Genomic DNA, 23,310 nt, shown 5'->3' on the forward strand with positions numbered 1-23,310 from the left:
GTAATCTGCTGTGTGTCTTCAATGTATGTCTGATTAACTCATGATTGTCTTTCTCATAACGTGTATGATACATTCCATGATGGAGGTTAGTATTGAATTCTGTCTCTACCTGTAAAATGTGCTGTCAAATATCTGATTGGTACCTCCTCCTTTACGCCCGAATTACCAACTTATACTTACCAAGTATATTTTCCCTTTGCCAGTTTAGACGTGTGCCTCTGTTTGTTCCCACAGTGCGTCAATGTCACAGAGGCACCGAAAACTCATAGCTAGTTGGAGCTGAGCAAATCTTTATGTTGTGCACAGAGTCATTTGACCCAGGAGTGAATGCCCATTGCATCCATTCCCATTGCAGACGTTAGTGGGTGTGGTTGAGCTCTTTGACCAGCGGAAGAGGGGGATTTAGAGTCGTGGTGACAGCTGAAGGTTTCTTTCCTGCATCTCATATTTGTCCTTTCCACATCATGTCTTGGCCTTGCAGAGATGAAACGTGTCGATTCCCACTGGTGCATCTGGATGGAAACAGCCTCTGTGTGACCCCGACACCTCGCGGCTGGCATCCTGGGAGCAGCAGCCTTCCTTCTCATCAGCTTGGACACAAGCCTACAAGTTAACAAGTGCTCATTTTGGGGTCGTGAGACCCGTCACACTAACAGAGGGCAATGACGCAACAGGACTCTTTGCTTCTGGAAACATGGAAGTTGCCTCTTGTAGTGCCTTATGGAGCATTTCGGCGTCATGGCAATGCAATTAAAATTGAATTCACTTGAAAACAAACAAAAAAGAAATCTGTGGACGTTGGGCAAACCATTGCTTCAAATGACAATTAGACGAACTGTTGTAATTTTTTCTATTTTGAAGAAGAAGAAGAAGAAGTAGAAGAAAAAAAAGCCATGAATTGCAATCAAAACATCCTGGAGTACTTATTGAGTCACTGGAATCCTTTGCTGACATATTTTGTGGTGAAATCTTGAGTTGGATAAATGTTATATTTAGTGAAGTAAAGTCATTTTCTTGTTTTACTATAAGACTATTTTCAGTGTCATAATATTTAAGACAAGCATCAATCGATAAGGATAGGTACCAATAAACCAGACGACATTTCGCCCCAGTTTTCATGCAGAAAAATATCAATAATATGAAAGTAGTGGTCATCTTAGGTGGTGTTACTGTGGAAGCCTGAACGTACGACTCTGTTTTCACTTAGACGCTTGTTTTGAATCAACTTGCTGAGACTGCATTTGTTTTAACTGCCACACGTTTGCAGCGGGACGGTTTTTTATTGACATGAGGTCGACTTTTAATCACTTGTGCCATACTTTTAAATTCAGAGGAATTAGAAAAAATCCTTTAGACATAGGTGGCCGACCCCCCCCCCCCCCCCCCCTTTTGATGTAAGAGCATATTCACAATGGTTTGACTGGGCTTATGGTTTACACTTTGTACACACTTAGAAGCTGCTCTCGTGTAAATGCACCGTCTGCAGCTGTGGATCTTACTGGTCTACGATAACACACCACGGCTTCTTTGGTTGTGATGAGCGGTCCGCGTCCATATGCAGCAGGAGAGCTGGTGAACTGTACATTGAGGAGAGAGCTATGAATGAAACATTTGTCTGTTTGTATAAGTGAACTTTTTATAAAACTGAAAGAGGAAAAAAGCAGAAAAAAAAAACACTACAAACCATGTTCGCCTACATTCATTTAGTATCTCAGACTTTCTCATCCTTTTTCTTCCCAGATAAAGTGCATGTGAATTTGGTGAGACGTTTTTTCGCCAAATTGCAAACTCCAGAAGCGGACCCTGGTTTATTGTCCGCTGACGACGTTAGATCCACTTTGGTTTTTAGTTTCTCCAGTTCATTTGTAACAGTACCTCAGCCATGAGAGTTGCATGTGTGGACACAGTGAACCTCTGTGGAGAGGACATGTACAAAGGATTTTATTACATTTCCTTAATAAAAGCAGGTTTATATTCATCATGTGCACTCACGTCTTTTTTCCTTTCCAAGTAGAAAGAACATCTACATAAACTCAGTGTGAATGTTGAACAAGAGAACCTACAGGCTATTTTGTTAAAGGATTAAGAGGAAATAGAACCTAATGTAATAACTAACTTAATTTTAAGCGAAAGTTCACACATTTAAACCTTTTTTCTTCTATAGTTGCAAAAATGTTTCCAGATATGAGGGGGAAAAGTTGATTTTGAAGTGTATTAATTTTTCAGGTCCCATAATTTCATAGTAATTTTAGAAAACATTACGGAAAGAACTTGATCTGGTACAAACTGTAGGGGAGACAGTTATTTGAGTTAATTAGTCAAGTTTCAACTGGATAAACTTTATCATAACATATTCGATCAATAAAATGCCACTCCATAAACAACCATATAGGTCATTGACCAAAATGGTATTGATTCTGCAATCCCTTGAAATGAACTGGAAGTAAGTTTTTCTCCCCAGAAGCATTTCTGTGATTTCATAGATCAAGATGCAGATAGATAAAATCCAGTTAGCGCTGCATCATTTTAGCATGTGACAAGGAGCTGAATGTAACTTAACAGTTTAAACACAAGAGTTTAGGATTTGATGTAGAAACTAAAGACGTTCTGGATATGAGTGACACCGGGTCACTGACTCATCTAAATGTATTTCAGTGAGTTTCTATCATTCAACCGTATCTGAGGTACAACCTGTAAGAATCTGTCTCTACAGCCGCTGAGGGACCTTCTCTCTGTTTCATGAGTTTCATGTTGTTGGAGGAGGAAATGAGCGTAAGAGACAATGTGAAAGTGACACACTAGGAAAACTATTATTTATTGGTTTTTGTCTTTAAAAAAAACGCTAACACTCATTGAGTACAGCAGATAAAATCTCCAAAAGTCATTTTTAAACAGTTGCATTTGGAGTACAGAATGCGTTTTTTGTCAGGTTTTTTTTTCTTTACAACTCTACATTTGAAGGTTGAACAGGCATTTTTATAAATTATGTAAAAACCTGATAACACAGAATCACAAAAGGACTGAAAGGGACATCAAAAAGAAAAAAGAAAAAAAAGAACTAACATGATGTGAACTTCATGTTACCTTCTTTATTATTGTACATAATATACAAACTGGTCCTTTGTAGAATTTATCACTTGTGCCTACTGTCTTACTTGGATTAAAAGGTGGAGATAAATAAATATAAGTATCTAATTATCTCAAAAGGATATGAGGTAAGTGAGTATGGAAAGCAAGTTGACTCCAATTAAACGAGCAAAAAGCAAAGCCTGACAACGTACAAAAAAATACAAATGTTCACGCATACGATTTTTGAATCATGACCAGATCCTTCCCAGACAAGTCAGTAACAACTGGTTCCAATTAGAATAACAATAACATTGTGTAGAGAGCAGCACATTGTGCCCGTACTGAATAACAAAAACGGAAAAAGATAAACTGCAGCAGATTCACTGTGTAAGTGGAAAAATAACAAGTGGAGTTGAAGTGACTACAGCTAGCGACACTCTGGAGGGGAGTCCACAGAAAAAGAAAAAAAAACACAGGCAGAGAATGAGAGTAAGAGTTAACGACACGGTACAGATGGCAGAGCAGATAAAAGCACAGCTTCTCCAGTTCTGCTGCGGATCAGAGAGAGAAAGTGCATCAAACACTGAGCATACATCTTCCTATCAAGAGCTGTTTGCCAAGAATCTGAAAGCATCTTACCTTCACTGATTAGTGCACATTATCTGTGCTTGTCAGAGGATTTATGAGTGGGATTGTTAAGGGAAAATGTGAATTAATCAAAAACTTAAACGCTGACAACTGCTGATTTATTGACACAAATTGGTTTGGGCATACAACAGTCGAGTCTTTCAGCTTCCGTGCTACTTCGTATCAAAAGGGTGTTCTGTTAACCAATAAGGTGCAACCAGGAACTTTCCCATTACAGGAAACAACGAAAATATCAATAATAATCCGGAGGGCCTTTTTGAAATGATGGTTTTTGAAGACAGAAACAAGCAGCTAAATGCCCAAATTAGACAAATACATTTGAATCTCTTTAAACAGATTCTGCCTGTGAATATGGAGAATCTGTAGGCGAGGGACAACATTTTGGGGGAACTGAAGCCTGCTGGTTTCTGTTTCACGTTTGAGCAGGCTTCGGTTGCCAGCAGTTAGGCTGTCCGTGTGGAGAGCAACAGAGACGCAACACACAGACCGAAATACATCAGCTATCTGCTTTTTCATTTACCAACATTCATGTTCACATCGCTGTTCATAGAGTAGCCAAAATGCCGGCTGGACCTATAACACCTAGAAAAGGTACCACCGTTTGTGTTTTGATTGACAAATTTGTCAGACTGTAAACAGTGTACGGCAAACAGAGGATGGAGTCTTGGCTCAGGGAACCAGTGAAGACACCTGTAGCCCCGAAATATTGTCCATCGTCCCCAGACGCTAATTTGACATCACACGATAGCCGATTGGGCTCCGAGAGTGTTTGAGATGGAGGAAAAAGTCTTATTTGCTAAATGTTTATGAGAGTCTTAACCAGAATTAAATAGTTATTGCATCTGAGCGCGTTTAGTGACATACGACAGATGAAAATTGAAGTCATAGTGCAATAATGTACTATGACTAGTACTATTAAGAACTGCGAGGAGCTGAACGTTACTGAACACTTTGAAACAATGATACGTAAGAATATCTTTTCAAAAGAAGCTCACTCAGCCAGCGATGACCAAACATGCGAACAAAGCAGGTGATCCCAGCTAACTTTAGTGATTCAATGTGGCAGAAAACAACAGCTAGGTAGAAATATTCAGCAACTTTTAATATTAAAATATTCACACTTAAAAATACAGATAAAACTGATTTTTCATTGAGGTGTTCCTCTTTGTTTAAGGATATTGCTTTTTCTCTTCCTTTGCTCCACTGCTGTCCCTCTTCTCTTTCTTCTCAGATTTCTCCTTGTCGTGTCTGGACTCCTGGAGCACGGGAACAGAAACACGTTAGTGGTAATGGAAATAAGATGGGATTATTGAACAATATTAATGTACCAGTCATTGGTGAATCAATGAATATGCTAGTAGAAGTGTCAGAGCTCTTTGATTGAGAGTATTACAAGTTAATGAACTAAAGGTTAGTGTTCGCTTCATATCAACCAACAGACCAGGGGAGAGTGTGGCAGTGGTGCAGTGACGAGCTGAGCTGACCTTTTTGCCTCCGGACGTTCGCTCAGGTTTCCCAGAGTCCGCCTTCTCTTTGCTGGAAGATTTGGATCTTTTGCTCTTCTCTTTTTCAGCAGAAAGCGGCGAGTCACACGAGGGACTGGTGCTCTTTCTGGTTTTAGAGGAATCTGGGAGGGAAAGATTTTGTTGCTGCAGTTACTGCATTGTACATTACCAAGTTAATGGCTACGTCCGATTTTGCGAGATCAAACTTACTGGTTCCATTCTCGTCCTTTCTACGTTTGGATTCTAGGCTCGTGTCGTGGTCATTGACAATATTGTCCTAAAAGAAAAATGACATACCACTTGTAAATATATATCGTGACCATTCTCTTTATCATTATACTACTACAAAGAGGCTGTGTATATAGGAGACTTCTATAAATTCACATGATGACCTTTTCCAAAAACCCATTTGATAACGTGCAGAGGTCTTTTAAAATACTGACTCGTTTCCTTTCTTTCCGATCCTTTTCTTCCTTCTTCTCTTTGGATCGGCCCTGTGCGTTCTCTGAGTCTTTCTTCTCCGTCTCCCTCTCTCTGCTCTTGGACCGGGTTACTGAATTGTAGCTGATGTGATGCTGCAAAGACATTTATATATGACCAGAACAAGACAAACGAAAATATTTTAATGTTGTCAGGAGTGTTTATACATGGAATGATGCCATTGTTAATATTACGTTATTGTGTTACAAGTAAATAACACAACATACAAAAACAAGGTTGGCCAACAAACTGAAATATTTTTTGGCTATTTCCTCACAATCCCCGGGACAATACCACAATGCCTGATAATTGGATCCATAAATCTACATCCAATAGTGGGACTAATAGGGAAGTTGTAGAAACTGTTAAAGTATCACTGTTGATCAGAGTCTTGTAACAAGTATTGATCGATCCGACATTAGTCATTGATAAAAACAGGGTGGATACCTACATATATTTAAGTCATAGGAAGCACTGCTCTAAAACCAGACTAAACAAACTGTACAATTCTAAACTACTACTTTCCACTACTTGCTTTGATTAAATTCCATCAATTGGTTAATGTTAGCTCCCAGTGAAAGCAAATAATATCACTTAGTGTCAAGCAGAAATTACACCCTAAGGCTCAAGTTGAACATAAGAGGAACTATGACTAAGGTGTCAAGGTGCTACTTTAGTTGGTTTATTAGTTAAGTGTTATAGACCACTTATTAAATGTTTGTATACTGCTTTAAAATATTGTATAGGGGGGGGGGGGGGTCTTAACATGAAGTGCCATCCTGCAGGGTTTACAAACATCTCTCTGCAAGTGTTGATGTGCCAATAAGTGATATATAGTGATTTATATAAATATGGACCTCAGCACATGACATCTAGTTACTGATGGTCTTCACACCAGAGAGCATTCAGTGCAACACATTTGCTTATTTACATTTTACATTCACATTTTAGTCACAAAACAGTACAAGAAACAAAAAGGATTAACAGAAAGAAAAGATGATAGGAAGACAGATACAAAATTATAAATGAAGCATCTACTTTATATTATCTTGAAGAGAAAATTAAGAACTATAGAAATAAACCAATGAAATAAGGTAATTTGATTGAGATTTATTTGACTTTTCTTTTGTGTCTTTAACGAAAATTATCATCACAGTGATTCAATGTTGTGACAAACAAAACCTGGAGAGTTTTGTTTGTCACAACATTGAATCACTGTATGCGTGTTTGGTGTTTATTTGACACCTTATGGGTTTTCCTCAGATTCAATTTGGGTCCCATGTGGCTGTAATAAGTGTTTTCAAGTGACTGCTAATATATTCAAGTATTGGACCATTTACATTGAAAACCTCAAAGCTGCACAACTTATTATTTATACTAACAAAAGATAAAATTATCGTTTATTGTGACAACAGGGTCGTTCATACTGACGACCAGAGAATAATCAAACGGCTGCAGTGCTCCTCAGGTTTATGGAACCTTTTGTTCTATTTTTAACGTGTTGTTTTTAAATCCCACAACGTCACTCATATCAATCTGGTTTACAGCCACAGGAAGACTGTAACTGTACACTACCTGGACAGCATCAAACAGCAGACAAAGGTATGGACTAGCTGGAGCATCTTACAGATAATGAACTGGGGGGAATCAAAACAGACACTCAAATTAGCCTTAGGTTTGTCAGAAACATGGCTCCATGTGAATCGCTGAGTGTCTGCTGGATGTACAGGCAACTGTTTACCTTAACAAATTATAATGTGTCAGATGTTTTCAGCTTATTCTGCTGCCTCCAAATGGACTTGAATCATGACAGGACATGAATCAATTCAGTGTGAGAATACATAGAAGTTCAAATTCCTTCACCCGAACAAAGAAAAACAGACAATGTGAGAAAAGGAGCGAGTAGCAGAGTTTGTTCAAACCTTGGATGTGGTCTCCTTGGGTTCGTTGCTATTGTCCTGTAGGGATGAATGGAGATGACAGATGAGCTGTGAGGGGGTGGGGTTGGGAGGAGTTTTTCAGACAGCAGTAGAGAGTTGGAAGAAGGGGTGGGGGGGACTGGGAGTCGGGGCAGGCCGGACCAACATCATACTTCGCCCTTGACCTCTGACCTTCAAGGACTAAGGCTTTGACAAGGTTATTACATACGAGGGTTCATAGGCTCAACATCTGGAATGTCAATTCTAGAAATAGAAATACCCTGAGCATATATGAAATAACTGCTAAGTCATTACTACAGACATGTCTGCAATTTTAGGCAGAGTAATATAAAAGTTCTACAGTGCAACTGGTATTCATCTAAATACATCTAAAGTGCAAGTTCTGTATTAACTGGATGTGTGTCTGCCTGTGTGTGTTAGACAAGTCACTCAGTTCTTATGTGCTTGACTGCATCCCTACATAGGTAACTGTTGCTGTCACTTACAGTTGTGGAATGGATAAGACACATGGAGCCTATTTCTCTGGCGAAGGGTAAAATTAAGACCTATCACAAGCTTCCAGTGGTGTGGGCAATGCTCCAGACGATTCAGGCTTCGCCCACTCTTTCCCTCTCTTTGTAGTGGCAGGCTTATTTTCTTCTGCATTTTTGGCTGATTCAAAACTGTGACATTCATTTTCTCCGATGATTTCGGTCGCTGGTGGCTCTGATTTCCCACTGAATGCTTGCCAGGAGGTAGTACGACGGATGCCGATGGTCGGTAGCTGTGGTGATCGCGTTGTAGAGGCCAGCAGGACAGACTGGATACGCATCTTGTGACGTAGGACTGCATGCAGGTTGGTTTAACAAACGTAGATAGAAGAGGGACCGATGACTCAGCCGGAGCAGACAGGCACTTCTGCTTGATGCCATTCGACTCTGCGCTGGATCCAGGCACGACGAGGGCCAATCGATATAACATCACTTCAACCAGGTTTTCCTCTCAGGTCGCAAAAACAGGGGAAATTCTTGGGCGCCATTTGATGTGGTAGAACGCTTCTTTCGATGTTATAAAAAAAAAAAACTTAGCCATTGGAACAGGCGAAAACTCTGGATTGGGTAAGCCATTTAACTCAAAAAAGCAAAAAATCCACAAGGAATATAGAGGTGCTTAAAAAATTTCTTTCCAAGGCACACCGACTGCTTTCATAAATACGAAAATAGATAACTATTTCAATATAAAAATATTCAATATTTACAATATTCTTTTGGCTAAGTCTTTGAGGGGTTTTCTCCCAATTCTGCAAAATATTATGCTATTGTCCATGGAATAATTTCCAAATCCCTTGGATTTGGCCAGGATTTCCAGGTGCCACGCCTGCATGTACGACAACTCTCCTTGGTGATCTTCAGGGCTGCTGGAATGTGCAACGGCAGGGAACACTCCGGCAGATAGAGAAGAAACGGGCACAGCCTTCCTCAAGCCATACTAACCTTAACAGACGAGGAGTGGGATGGAGAAGAGTGAGTGTCGAGCTTTCGTCTTTTGTGTTCTGTGAAAACAATAAGAGTGAATTTGATCAGCCACTTTCTACCTTTTTTACACTGGAAAATAATTATATTGGAAAGAGCACAACTTCCTGTAACCATTTTCTTGACATGGAGTATTGATTGAGATGGGTTAAAATAACCACATCAATAACCTAAATAGAACAATGACAACCAGAGATGATGCTTACCCCTCTCAGACTCGGCCGATTCTGATCTGAGAACTGGTGACTTGAGGGACCCCGCCACTGCGCTTCGGTCTCCTTTCTCCTTGCTCTTGGACTCCTTGATGGTGTCGCGCTCCCTGGACGGCTCAACGGGCTCCCCGTTGCCGGCTTTGGCCTTGTCATCTTTGCTGCTCTTCTCCTCGACCTTCACTTTCTCCCTGTCAGCCTTGGGGGTCTTCTCCTTACCCTCACGTGCCGGCCGCTCCTCCTTTCCCGCTCTCTCGTCTCTCTGCTTCTCCCGTCGGTTCTCGGCCTTTGTCTCAGGAGTGCTGCCCGGTGTCTTCTCCTTTTTCTCTTTTTTCTCTTTCACGCTCTTCTCTTTGTCATCCCGCTCTTTTACGGCTTTGGTGCTGCAAAAGGATGGACATTTTCAGTTAAAAAATTGCTGCATTCAAGATTCTACTGTTAATAATAGCTTTGACTTAGCATATTAGTGTGATAGCAGCTCTTGAAGAACCTACCTAATGAGGGTACCGTTCCCATTGCTGGTGGTCACTTTGGCCGCTGCACTGTTGGCTTTGTTCACTGGCTTTGTTGTCGCACTGGATTTATCCTTTCCGCGTTCTGCATTTAAAAAAAAAAAAAGAACTGTATGAGCACAGGATTTATGAATAGTATTGATGTGCATGTTTGAGCTTGGAGCAATGTTAAAATTAAAGCAAATGCTAACAACAACAACAACAACAACTGTACATGCTGATGCATACATGTTGATCTTTTATGACTTCCAACCAGTGCAATCTTAAAACCAGATCTAAACTTACTCAGGCACAATATTACACATCAAATGGCAGCCTGATTTCACTGCATGTTTAATTGCGAACGCAAAGAATTTGTGAAAAAATTAAGAAGCACAGTATTTGAATCAGTCATGTTTCATCACTCACCACCATCCTCTGATGCCCCCTCGTCTGTCTTGTTTGTGCTGGTGGTGGGCTTGCCTGTGCTGCCGGGGCCGTTCTGCTGACTGCCAAGGGTGGCACTGCGCGCTGGCTGCTCCTTATGATGAAACTCATTCTCAGGGACCATGTGCACCTTCTGGCCTTTCAACCGACCTGAATAACTGTAAGAACCATAAAGGGGTTTGCACAAGGCCGACACAAAAACCTCCAAAGTTTGTCACACGGTATAAAAAAACAATAGGTATTTGAGAGCTAAAACATGGAATTTCCCTGCCAAAACAAACCAAGTATAAGCAGCTATAAAGTAACACAAGTGAAAACTGATCAACAGATACAAGTGTCCATGCTTAAGTTCAGATGTAAAAGTCCCCTATATGCACACTAGAGCTGAAAAACATTGTGTACTGAACGACTAAATCAATAAACCCTCAAATATATCTAGAAACTCAAAGGAAGCACACCTGTGTTTTAATCTCCCTGCTTTCCCTGTTTTTATGACATTTCACAAATATAAATCCACTGTATGCTCCACGGAGAGCTGAACAGCACACAATGCTGTGTTACCCCATTGCTAAGGCATAGAGGTCTGGCCTCTTGTCCTTCTCCTCAAGGCAGATCTTCTGGACACGGCACTCGAGCGCTTGGCCCAGGTTCAGGACTTTGGGATAGCAGGGCAGGATCTTGGTGAGCACGATGAGAATGTTACGGATGTGGGTGTAATCTCCCGTCTCCAGGCAGTGAACTGAAGCCTTAAGTAACAGAAACAGAGTTAGTGATTATAGATACATGCACAACTTCCACTTGGCTTTACTAAACAGAAAAGCAATATTAAAGGAAATGCAGCTCACTTTAGTCAGCATGTAGTGCCATTTGTGCACCACATGCCTGAAGTTCTCATAATCAAGCTGATCTGCTTTGTTCCCTCCATCAAAGCCGGTGGCTCTGAAGATGGTCAGGAAGCCAGGGAAATTCACGCAATCCTATGACCACACAATGAGAGGAGACATTAATAACCACTTTACATCATACATCTGTAAACCCAACATATTAACATATTTTGCATGTGTAGAGCCGGTTGAAGTGGATACCTTCTCATAGATTGCACGATCGCTGTGCCAACGGGTCACTGTCTCCAGCATGCAGCAGAGGAAGCGGCCGTAGCGGTGAGACTCGTTCTCCGTACAGCTGGCCACAGTGTAAATAATGGCAGAGAAAACCTGCAGAGTGACACAATGTAGTGGTTAGAAAAAGCGACCAAGTCTGTGTGATTGTTGCCAGTATCCGAGAGCTGCACTTAATCCTGGTCTCTCACATTGAGATTTAACAGTGGCCTTAAAAAAACAGCAGTTGTGAAATGTTCCTTTCAAGCTTTAAATTGTCGGGGCACCCGAGTGGGTGTTGAACCTCTTGAATTTCTTCTTTAGTGTTATACTAATGTTGCTACTATTTCTGCTGATTTGATGAAAATTTAAGCCATATTATCCCCCTCCTTAATCACATTATACATGTTTATTCCTCTTCTCATAAAACACTTTATAGCTATAAGAAGACTGCAGTTAAGATATTAAAAGCCATCATCATAAGTGCATTAAGACCAGAGTGTGTTCAGTATGTTGTTTCTGAGTGTCTTACCCTGTCATAGCAGAGAAGGGTGCAGAAGTTGGGCGTTTTCTGCTGGTGGACGAGCTCGACAAAGCGGGCGCAGTACACAGCGTCGATGGAAGAGAAGATGCAGCGCGGGAACAGACAGAGCTGCAGGAACTTTGTAATGGTCTCATTCTTTGTGGATTCTGTCAGGAAGCATTTTAAGTTGTGTTAGTAAGAGAGACCAATAAACATTAGATTACCTCCAATATTAATGCTGTGACCATAGTCAAGTCTTGATCAGCTTTAACTGGATGTCCCCCTAAACTACATTACTAGTCTTGTGTTAAAACTGCATCTAAAATTGACTGAATACTACCATGAACATTAAACATCAACTGAAAAAGGTGAAAGAATGAACACATGCAGTCTAAGATGCATCATTAATGTAACAGGAATTAACATTAGAAAACTCACTGGCAAACAACCAGTTGTCTTTCTCCAGTTTGAGACGGTGTAAAACCCTTTGGACGTGTTCCAGCTGCTTCTTCTCCTCCTCCTGCAGTTTCTCCTGCAGGGCAGTGCAGCGTTCCTTCTCCTTCTTTTTCTTATTCATGGGCTATGTCAGAAGGAAACCACAGCAATATTCAAACCACATATATACAGAGACCTATGCAGCACTGATAGTGATTATTGTGCGTTTTAAATCACTGCTACAACACCAATCCTTGAATTACGAGTTGGTTTCGAGTAGAATGTAAATTGGGGATTATATGTTGACATTTGTGGAACAGCTACTCACAATCTCAGGATTCTCTTCAATGGCTTTAATCTGGACCTTGAGCTTGTTGACCTCACGTTCATATGCGGCATGAGGCACAGCCAGATCATACATGGTGAGGGACCAGAAGGTGGCATAAAACTGAGGGCGGAGGTCATCCCACACCCTGGAAGGATGAAGCGACACCACAGCCTCGTGCACTGGTGTCATCACCTGTTCACAGGCTGCCACGTATTTGTGAACCTTCTGCTGCTGCCGGTTGCCTTTCTCCCCTTTCTTCAGCTCGTCATACTTTGACTGTGAGTAGAAGGGATTTAGTTAAATAAATGTTTTCTTAGTGAAACAACAGAGGTCAGTCTTAAATAGATCAAACTTTCAATTAATAATCTTACAAAAATCTACACCTGGTTATTGTGTTAATAAGAAAGTCTAGAATCTCCCTCAATAACAGGAATGTGACGTGATGCATAAACAATCTGAATGAGCAGTCGACTCACCAAAATCTGATGGGCGTACATTGGCCGAGACAAGAAGAAGGCAGCATCATGCGGAGTGTGGAACTGGTTACAGAGGATGTCAATCGAGGGAACGCGCTTGATGTAATCCTCTGTGCTGAGGTTGGAGGCCAGAAAGCCACCAAACTGCAGCAATGTGTCATGACACTGCAGGATGAGAATTAATTTACTGAACAGCAAAAATAGACTGAAATAATTATGTTTTAGATTTATTTGACTTAACTGCTAAAAACAAAAAACTGGTTAAATTCATACAATAAGAGAAGGTATATACCTGGTCATAGAGATGGCCAACAAGTTTAAGGTGTTTTTCTCCACCTTCTAAGAAAACCACACCATTCCGCTGCTGGGCCATTAACAGACACAGTGGTAGAGCCAGTTCATGATCCAGTAGCGCATCCTTCAGACGCTGTGATGACTTCTTTGTGTTCCTGATCTGGCCGAAGTAGCCACCCTGTTGACAAAAATCACATCCACAATGACAGGGAGGTGAGGTTGAATACATCACCGGTACAGGTTATCATGAAGATCGCGCTCGCAGGTCTGCATTAGGGAATAACAACTGTACTTGAATCTTTGTACCTCTGCTTTGAGTTGTTCCCCTCCGGTCATGGCCTCTAGCTGCTCTGAGGTCATCTCATCTGTAATCTCAATGCCAGCCATTTTCTGGACCACCTCTTTCAGGATGAGCAGGTCAAAACTACAGGGGGAGAAGGGACAAGTTTCTGCTTGTCAAAATACATTGTAGTAATGCATGGAGTACAATTTCACAGGGGAAAAGCCTACTGCTTTTACTTAGGGGGAGGCTGTAATGTAATTGAGGCAAAGGTTAACCAGTGATAAAGACTAAAACTCCAGCAGAGCTTGAACTCAGCACATCCTGCAAACCAGTCATCCCTTGTTGTTTCCCTATCATAATTTGGGGTCATGTACCTTTTTCCTGCTTTCAGCTGATTGGTGACATACTGAAGGAGGCCAGCCAACTCAATTGGGTATTTTCTGAACACAGCTCCACAAAGACTTGCCAGACCTTGGATAAAAAGAGGAAAGAATAATATTTTGATACTCGTGGAGACAAATCAACAAAAGTCCCTCTTTTTCTGATGTGACTGCGGTACAGTATAAGGCCAGCGAGGTGTGAAGACATACTCTGAAGCCATGAGGAGATGGTAGTGTCGTCATGCTTCATCTTCTCCTTCTCGGGATTGGCAAGAGCTTCGATTATGCAATCTGAAGACAGAGTTAAGTAGAATGACAGAAAAAAAGCAGCACTTCGCGTGAAACCCATTGCCTCCATTACACATACACACACACAAAGACTGGGCAGTGTAGGATACAGGCCAAGACATCATAGTTGAGGGATGTGAGGTATTTCAGTGAGTCCACCACTGGAACAATAAGGTTGTCGTACCACTGGATCTGAGACAGCATCTGCGAAACAACAGAAGAGGGGATGTATCGTTATCATCTACAGAGGATTTACAGCAGATTATACCTGAACCTGATGTCACCTCCATATCTCCACAATGTGACCTAACAAATATGCTGAGAATATCTTTCTAGTATATGTGTGACCTTATGTAAAGTATGGAATGTTATATGAGGAACTCATGTTTAAAAATTTTGGAGAAGTATGAGGCAGAGATGTGTAAAAATGCAGACGAGGCTTCATAACACATCCTCCCACTACTGCATGTTTAACAAGTCTTTAATTTTGTTTATACAAATGTATTGGTTTTGTAAGTGTAGCAGGAACACAGTCTCATCTTTACTCAGCTTTTACCAAATAGCTTTTACTTAGATTCATAAATGCATTATTTGTTAGCAGAGCACGAGATGCAAGCGTTTGCGACGGGGGAAATATTTTTTTACTGTAGAAATCTAGAATCAACTGTTTTTTGTAATTTGTTGACATAATTCAAAATAAGTTAAATATATTTAACAGCAACAAAATAGACGTACATAATCAAACAGGATAGTGGGATTGCTATGGCTCAGCTTGCCTATCTGCCTTCCAGACTGTTTCACATTCTCTTTGGTCAACCGCCTGTGGAGGGGGGGGAAAAAGCACAAGACAGGAAGCGGCTGATTAAAACACAAGACGTTGCAAACAGTGCTGTAAGCAAAGACTGTCACCTCTGCAGGCATCACAGCGCACGTCTCTGCATGCTTTTACAACTGAAACTAGTCCATTCCGCTCAGTGATGATTATTACATTTCCAAATACAAAATGTGCAACATAATTAAAAAAAAAATTGTAATAAATCAAAAATGTTACTCATTTTTGGGAATTTGTGACTGAAATGTATTGAGAATGGTGAAATAGCAAATGAATAAATGCTTCGGTAAAAAAGCTGAAGTAAGATAAGAAAAATTACCATAATACCCTGATAGCAATGAATGCTTCATGATAATGTGGTGTGTCAAGGCTGTTTTATTGTCCAAGATTAGAAACTTTCCACTCTCTGTAACATGTATAACAGGGACTATTCAAGGACACAAATACTGTTTGAGATGCATTATTTTTCAACCACAGGTGAAGATAGACGAGTGATTGCACAGTAACAATACACTTGTTTTGTAAAGTGACCTACTTCATGATGTATTTGGCCCTTTCCACAGTCTGCGCTTTGACTTTAACCAAGAGAGGATGACTGGTATACGTCTCATTCTTCCATTGTCCATATAACCGATACCTGAGGGAATATAAATAGAGAAACCAACATTAAACACATGTTTAAGTATGGGATACTGGCTGCCAGATAACAGAAGGTTAATTCTCTGCTTGATACGTCACTTTTTATTTTCTAAATTCAATATATTTCTAATATTCTTATGAATGTGAACCATATTATTTAACTGGACTTCACACATAAATACAGTTTAAAGCAGGAGTCACTAAAAACCTAGTGTACATTTTTTACCTACGTGACCTTAATTATTTTGCTGTTAAATGTCTCCTTGTAACTGTTTTTTAAGGAACTTCCGACTAGATTAGTTTTTGGGGGGGAAATGTCAAGCTATGAGATTACTTAAAAATAAGTGCTAATATTTTCAGCAACTAAGGAAACTGCATTGTTAGCTGCAACAAAATGACAAACAACTAAAGGTAAAATAAATCCATTGGGAAGATGGGGTGTCGCTGCAATGTCAACAACGTTCCAAAATATTCAAACAAGGCTCTAAAAATAAAATCCTTATGTTGCTCTGGAGAAATAAAGGTTTGAAAAAATAACAAAGGAAAATCACTTTGAACTGAGAAGGATGTTTTGACCGAATCTGATTGCGTGTTCTACTATTTTCATGCTCAGAAGTTAACACCATCCTGGCACCCTGCCGAAGGGTTTACTATTAAATTATTAAATTACAGAATGCTGCATGAAGTGAGTGCGAGAGTAGCTCACCTGTGCCGGTAGGGAAACAATTTGAAGAGGCCCCACAGTTCCTCAGACATGCAAGCATTACACTCCATGAGGGAGAGCGAAGGGAGTAGCACCTGGTCTGCAATGCTCAGGAAACAACTGAGTAGTGTGTCCTGCAAAATGCAAAATATAACATGAGTAAGTTAGAGATAAACTGAAAAATCTATTAAAGCAAAAGAGCAAAATGTATAGTCATTGAAATATTAACCAACAGCAGCATCGTAAAATTCAGTTTTTATATTTACCATTTTGTCTTTGACTTCAGTCTTGCTGTCACTTTGGTACTGGGAAGCAAAGGACAAGAAATTAGTATCATATCAGATTTAGGCTGTTTTGCAGATGGGACAGCGTTTCCCCTACTTCTGTGGGTAAAGCAATCCCAGGGGAAACACTGTGGGTTCATGTAATGGTTACAGTTTGGTACCTCTTTCATGAAGCCCTTGCCCAGACGCACTATCTTGGCGAAGAGGATGGGGTCGTGGGAGAGGTGAGGGCCGAGGTAGCAGAGCATGCTGAACGTGTCCCTGCGTAGGTCCTCAAAAACCTCTGCAGGCCGTGGTGCGCGCTTGTTCCTCAGTGGATGCACTGCACGTGCCTTTGAACCTTTTGGGATGCCAGCCCTGTAACGAACAGACCAATATGTCAGAGCCTTTGTTTTGTACCAGTATTATTTCTTTATTTTTAACTTGACATGTTAGTATCAGCAGGTCAAATGTTTAATTGAAGTTATGCATGCTTTTTCTGGTCAGACCACACATGATGGGCAGTAACTGAAACAATCAAGTGGAAAAAAATCTGCACCTTTTATAAAGAGGTTCCACAGTCAGGTGCACAAGCTGGCAGAGAGCCAGTGCAATGGCCTTGTGAGACGAAGCATAGAAGGAAGGCATCTGGTCCATAATACTCTGGGCGTGTTGCCAGTCTCCAATTCTTAGCAGCGCTTCCAATAGACCAAGCTTCTGGTTATCGGGTGGCTGTGGGCACAGAAAAAAGGTAGAACCAAGTGTGTTTAAATATTTTATATATCATAGTTTAGTGACATTTGATAAAAGGCAGATAGAGCACAGCCGTCAACAAATACTGAGCATATCTGTTGTCAAACTCTAATGTGATACATTTTTAAAACCGTTCCTATTAATATCTCATTATCGTCTGTGGAAGGCTGAAAACATACTGCAGTTATCCGAAGTAAATAATGAACGGGCATCTCTGACAATGTGAAGCTAACTCTACTTCCATACCTTCTCGTTCTTCTCCTCATCTTTCTCTTTCTCCTTTTCTTTGTCTTCATTCTTCTCTGAGGGCAACACAACCATGACCAGCTTGCGAGCAACCTGCTTGGCCTCTGTGATATCCCGTTTGTGTTCCTCTATGATGCTGGCATCTTGTGGCATAAGCTGGAAAGACAGAGGCAACAAAATCCAAGAATTCAATCTGGGAACAAATTGTTCTCCAAGAAATTTCACGTTTATGATAAAAACACTGTGACCCAACGGTTTGGTAGTATAATTCAGTAAACATATTCATCATGGTATGATTAGAGTCCCTAGCTTCAGGTCTGCAGAATTTATATACCATAATTTGTATATCTTGACTTAACTATGTTTACTTACATGTACATAAATATCTTCCAGCTCTATCAGGTTGTGGTGAAGCAGAGCAGCAGCGATGTGGTAAAGTGACGTGGGGGTTTCCTCATTGGGCTCCTGAGGAGAGACCAAAGGAATGAATAAATACAGTTAGTCAAAAGAAAATCAAATATAAGGGACAAAGTAGGCTCAAGCATAAAAATATATTTAGTTTCTGGATTGGTTTATACTGCTAGACCCACTCTTGGTTTAATTACCCAATATCAATGTTCTCACCTGGTAGAATTTGAACTTAAATCCCAGGATGTGGCAAAGGGTGAGCGGCTCACACATGTAGGACTTGATGAGAGACAAGAAGAACTCATCTTGGTCAGATCGACTCTCGTACACCTCAAGGATTATGTCCAATACACGATTAGGATCCAAGTTGAAACATCCTGACGGCAGAAGAAAAAGAAGAGGGTTAGGCAACCGAAGTGGAAATAAGCAGGTATATGACAGACTTTCTGTAATATACAGGGGCTAGGCATTGTATAATTAACAACAGCAGCACTGCAATGAAAGGTGACCCAGTCAATTTAATGCTGGTTCTGGCACAAGTTGCAGTGAAATTAAGGTAGTAATAACTCCATCATCATCAATCCCCTAAAACACACCACAAGACCGAAGCCAAAGACACAATAACAAAATGTTCAAGGCAGTGAACCTGAAAAAAGATTTGTTTGGTACCTATGAGGGACTTGATGCTCTCCAGAACAAGATGGCTTGTGATGTTGCCGGAAAGGTCTTGGCCAAGCTCAGTGATTAGTTTGGCATAGCCCTCATTCTCCTCCCTTAGCAAATTGAACTTCTGTTGCTTGTAACTGAGAAGGAAGTAAAAGGTTTATCAAATATTTAATACGTATTATGAAGCATAATGAGTGTTCCCAGCATATTTATAGTTGTCTACATCTCTTTAACTGTGCGCTCTACTTACAATAGTTTAGTTTTGATTTTTACAATCTTCTGATTGAACTGAAGGGCTTGTTTTATAAGTCCAAGAGATTCAAGGGTTTCTGGATCCAGTCTCTCTTTCAAGATAGGCTCTGGAACGAAAAACTGAAAGAGAGAATTTACGAGTCAATTATTTTGTTTGAGTTGTTTGTTACAGACCCATTTATCACAATCAATAATATATCTATGACATCAATAGGAGGGGGTACTTGAAATTCATATACATGTATCACAAGGACAATGGAAATTAGTATATTTCTAATTTGGAAATGTGGCAATTAAAAGGATAACTGTTGTTGTTAAACCTGGACTCTATTTAATAGGAAACAAAGAGAAGTGGGAGTAAACATAACATCCTTGTCAGAAGTGACATTACAAATAAAAAATGATTTAAGGATCTCATATTGTGGCAATTTCTTGAACTTTTTAATTAACTTTTAGCTCGAAAATCATTCAAAAATCATAATTTTTGGTTAAAGAGAAAAAAATTATTCTTACCAAACATGCTCCAACCAGTTGTGTGTAATGATCACGCTTGATTTTTTCTTCCAGTGCTCCTGTTTCTAAATCTGTATAAAATACAATTAAAAGTTAGTCTTTAAGTATAGAAGGTCTACTAAAAATCAATAAAACTATTACATAGCACACATCTTTAAATGACTTTTAATGAGATATATAATCAAAAAACAAGATTTACCTAGTATACTGAACACATCTGCTAAAATTGATGGCATGTCATCGCGGAGTTCCTGAAAGAAAAAACAGGAGCATAACATAAGACAATACTCAAACTATTAAGTGCCAGAAATATGGTAGTGAATTTTCTGTGCAAACTCTTGTAATAATAGAATGAACATGGGGAATAAAATGTCTAAAACTAGAGCAAAACCATGGCTGTGTGTATTTATAATATACAGTAACAGATACTTCTTTAAGTGTAGCTATCAAGTAAACATTTGTGAAAAGCTAATTTACCATCATGTCCCCAAGGACGCTGGTGACGAGATCCAACTTAAGGTTCCCCTGTACAACTTGCCAGCAGAGTTCATATAAGGCGGCCTGTATGTCTGCACGGGTAAACAGACAAGACAAAACAAAAAGTTTAACTAAAACTGAAATAACAAGAAAAGCGTGACAGAATAGTACCTTACCATTTTCACAATTCTTTTTAGGAAAAACAGTTAAAGCCTTACAATTAAATGGATAGTTCAGAGTGAGCAGCCATATTTCTCCACTTGTCTTTACATTCGCACATTTTTATTTGTAATAATTTCCATCCGTCACAAAAAAACAATATATTGTGGATGAATTACAAATTATTCAGTTAAATGGATAGTGTGCTAGGGATAAAAATGTACACAAAGCTCATGAAAACTGCATTTGTCTAAGCTTACACACATCAACAGACAACCAAAAAGATGAATGTATAGTAGAAATTAGATCATTTCACTTACCTCTAACCTCACCTCCATGATCTGTTTTCTCTGTAAGTTCTTTGCAGAGTTGTACACTATAAAACAAAGGACATTCCTGATCAGTTAACCTACACCTACATAAAAGCAATCATCTCTATAACTGCCTCTGTTTTACATATAAAATACACCTTTTTTCATTTATTCAGTCCCCTAAAAACGATGTAAACACAGTGGCTTTATAAGTTGCAATAAACTGCACCCTAAGATTCTCATGAAGTCTTGATCATACGCATGCCAACACCATCCTTATTTAGAATATCCCAAACAAAATTAGACATTTGGAAACATATTCCAAAAGTATATGGAAATGTTTTCCATATGGATGTGTCCTCAGCACAACTGGTTTTGGAGAGGTAGTATTGAGAAAGAGAAAAGGAGGAAGGTTCAGAAACTGTGTCACCTCATCATCTCTTAAAACTTTGAATTCAGCACACCTCAACACATTAAATTACAATGACACAAATTAAATTAAATATCCTCAATCAGCCTAATGGTTGTGATAAGGGCCATTTAGCGTTAATGGTGCAAGGCACACTTTGCGAGTTACTACACATGCGATGGTCCTTCAGAGTTGCTCAATAGTGCCAAACTGAATGCTTGTCAGGAGCCCAAGGACAAAATAAACAAGGTCGACATTGACATGATGTTGACTGGCCAGTTTCACTAGTTTAAAAAACGATACAGCACTAAAATCACCTTCACATCTCTGACTGTGATTAATCCCACTGCTTCACAAGCATGATGTATGGACGCCAGGCATGGACAGATCCAATCATCCATGAAAATGTAGTGTAGAGTATTTGACCTGTAATATAGTGGCTACCTAACAATAATGTGATGCATTTGATTAGCTTACCGCAGAGATGCCATTGCATCCCTGAGGTTCTAGAAAGTCTGCAGGGCTGACTGAAAAACATCCTTTAACGTACACCATCATGCTGGAAGATTTACCAGTGACACACTATCATCCTTTAACACTTCATGTGGATTCTGGATTGACTGGACATTACAGCTTTGCTTCTGTTCTGCACAGAGATTGAGATAAATATAGGAGGTGGTTTACACTCAGTGCACATATGAGATCTGTCCCAGAGTCAGAAACATGACGAATACTGCATTTAAATACATATCAGCGTATTTATTAGGAGCCATATTAACAAGTTCCACCAATTTAAGCATTTTTCTGTAAAGGTGCAGTCAGCTACAGTGAAAAGCATAACGTGCAGGACTATGGTCTAAGTAGTTTGACTTAGTACATCTCACTTAAGGCCTTTCTTAAACATACGAGGCCCACGACCACTAACAGCATCTCGGACTGTGGATGAGTCCATTGTGTCTCCGACTATACGTGATGATGGCGCGCTAGAAAATGAATCACTGTCGTATTAGAGCGACGATTTGCCTTTTAACATTGCTAAAGCTAGCAGCGCCAGCATGTCCTCAACCTTGATTTGCAGATGTTAAAATAAGCTTCAGTGCAGCTGTCACGTTTAGAGGATCTGACGCTGTGATATGATAGTTGATGGCGGATATGGCGCAGATTCACGTATCGCAATAAAGCTGTAAAAGATGGATAACAGAAATACCCAGCGCAAGTTAACGTTAGCTAACAACGAATAGCGTTAGCTGGACGTTATACACATTTCATCAACAGCAATACCTGAATTATTAAGAGAAGACATTTATCCAACTAAATCATTTTAAGTATCAATTGTCTTTTAATGCATCCACGCAAATATAATGTAACGTTTACCAAGGCACCCAAAAACACATAAACCACGAAGCTAGCTTTACAGCTAACTTTCTATAACATTATGTACAGATTAATCGTTTCCCTCCACTTGATCATCGCCACTGTTAGCATAACAAAAAGCTGGATAAATGGTTTCTTCTTTATCTACGCCTTGGTTATCTGCTAATAGATAGCTTTGGATACGTGCTTGAACTTTAGCACATTCTTTACAAGTTATTGTTTAAATAGTGGAGCACAAGGGTGTAGCTACAACAATGCTACCTAGCTTAGCTTTGCTAGCCATCGTGTTTACAATTTAACGAAGGGTCCAAGTAGAGCGCAAGCTAGCCAGATTGCTAGCACGCAGCTAACGTTAGCCGGTAAAAAATTTACGAGCGTTCCATTTAATAGAGCGGCGTCAATCAAATGTATTCACTATTAAATTCTAACTGTGTGCTCCTCTTGGTTCGTATTAAACAGCATCGTCAGCGAGGGGTAGCAAAGCCTCTTGAGCTGTTTTTGTTATCTTGCTAACGTTAGCCGGGGCACACACTTGACAGACTGGCCTCCAGCTTCTCTGCCTGCTACGCAATTTTTATAAACCGAAACGCAGCAACCGTCACATCCCTGTAGTCTCCCGACACGGGGTTGAAACACATGTGTACTCACAACTCGTGTTTCCCAGTTTTTTCCCAGTTTTTGAACCATTCACCAGGGAGGATAAGTGTCGCCATCTTCCATACACACAGCCCGGATGTCTAGCTCATCAAGGCGCACAGGGTCAAATGTGGTAGCTATCCGCTGCTAACTGCTAGCTGAGCGCTGCATGGTGGGAAAGTGCAAGTCTGAAGGCTTTGTTAGCAGAGAACTCAGTGTTCTGAGAGGTGCTGTTGGGTATCCACTTCTTTGAAGAGGGGATGAC

General features: G+C 40.1%; 2 protein-coding genes across 3 annotated transcripts in view; one reads left to right on the forward strand and one right to left on the reverse strand.

The window, feature by feature from the left end:
* Positions 1–1,978, forward strand: part of gria3a (glutamate receptor, ionotropic, AMPA 3a) — a 71,787-nt gene extending 69,809 nt beyond the window's left edge. Inside the window, exon 16 of the mRNA XM_053442465.1 lies at positions 482–1,978. The gene's annotated coding sequence lies outside the window, so the exon portion shown is untranslated. The remainder of the gene's footprint in view (positions 1–481) is intronic.
* An 807-nt stretch (positions 1,979–2,785) lies between these two features.
* Positions 2,786–23,213, reverse strand: thoc2 (THO complex 2). Of its 2 annotated transcripts, none has more exons than XM_053442467.1 (39): positions 23,058–23,213; positions 20,636–20,691; positions 20,157–20,248; positions 19,879–19,930; positions 19,680–19,750; positions 19,165–19,286; positions 18,918–19,051; positions 18,465–18,625; positions 18,213–18,305; positions 17,841–17,996; positions 17,401–17,573; positions 17,024–17,219; positions 16,845–16,883; positions 16,582–16,712; positions 15,772–15,873; positions 15,140–15,224; positions 14,515–14,608; positions 14,327–14,407; positions 14,111–14,207; positions 13,760–13,877; positions 13,452–13,631; positions 13,160–13,324; positions 12,684–12,959; positions 12,359–12,500; positions 11,930–12,087; positions 11,386–11,514; positions 11,146–11,277; positions 10,862–11,046; positions 10,283–10,458; positions 9,857–9,959; positions 9,360–9,745; positions 9,115–9,173; positions 7,625–7,660; positions 5,666–5,797; positions 5,433–5,499; positions 5,202–5,344; positions 4,897–4,973; positions 3,709–3,755; positions 2,786–3,617 (listed from the first exon to the last, which is right to left on the reverse strand). In XM_053442467.1, exons 1-38 carry the CDS (start codon positions 23,120–23,122, stop codon positions 3,728–3,730), a joined length of 4,692 nt encoding a protein of 1,563 aa, XP_053298442.1. In that variant the 5' UTR covers positions 23,123–23,213; the 3' UTR covers positions 2,786–3,617; positions 3,709–3,727. The 2 variants fall into 2 exon arrangements, with proteins under 2 accessions (XP_053298442.1, XP_053298441.1); XM_053442466.1 differs by having other exon boundaries at positions 2,786–3,620.
* Positions 23,214–23,310: the final 97 nt, after the last annotated feature.

The sequence above is a fragment of the Pleuronectes platessa genome, chromosome 15 (assembly GCF_947347685.1).
Source record: "Pleuronectes platessa chromosome 15, fPlePla1.1, whole genome shotgun sequence".
In the NCBI taxonomy this organism is placed as follows: Eukaryota; Metazoa; Chordata; class Actinopteri; order Pleuronectiformes; family Pleuronectidae; genus Pleuronectes; species Pleuronectes platessa.

Excerpts from the sequence above, each read along its gene's own strand:
- thoc2 (XM_053442467.1), bottom strand. The coding sequence starts at position 23,122 with ATGGCGACACTTATCCTCCCTGGTGAATGGTTCAAAAACTGGGAAAAA. Across the intron at positions 19,052-19,164 it reads AAAATCAAAACTAAACTATT|TTACAAGCAACAGAAGTTCA; the intron begins GTAAGTAGAGCG and ends CTTCCTTCTCAG. Across the intron at positions 12,088-12,358 it reads AGACAACTGGTTGTTTGCCA|AATCCACAAAGAATGAGACC; the intron begins GTGAGTTTTCTA and ends GCTTCCTGACAG.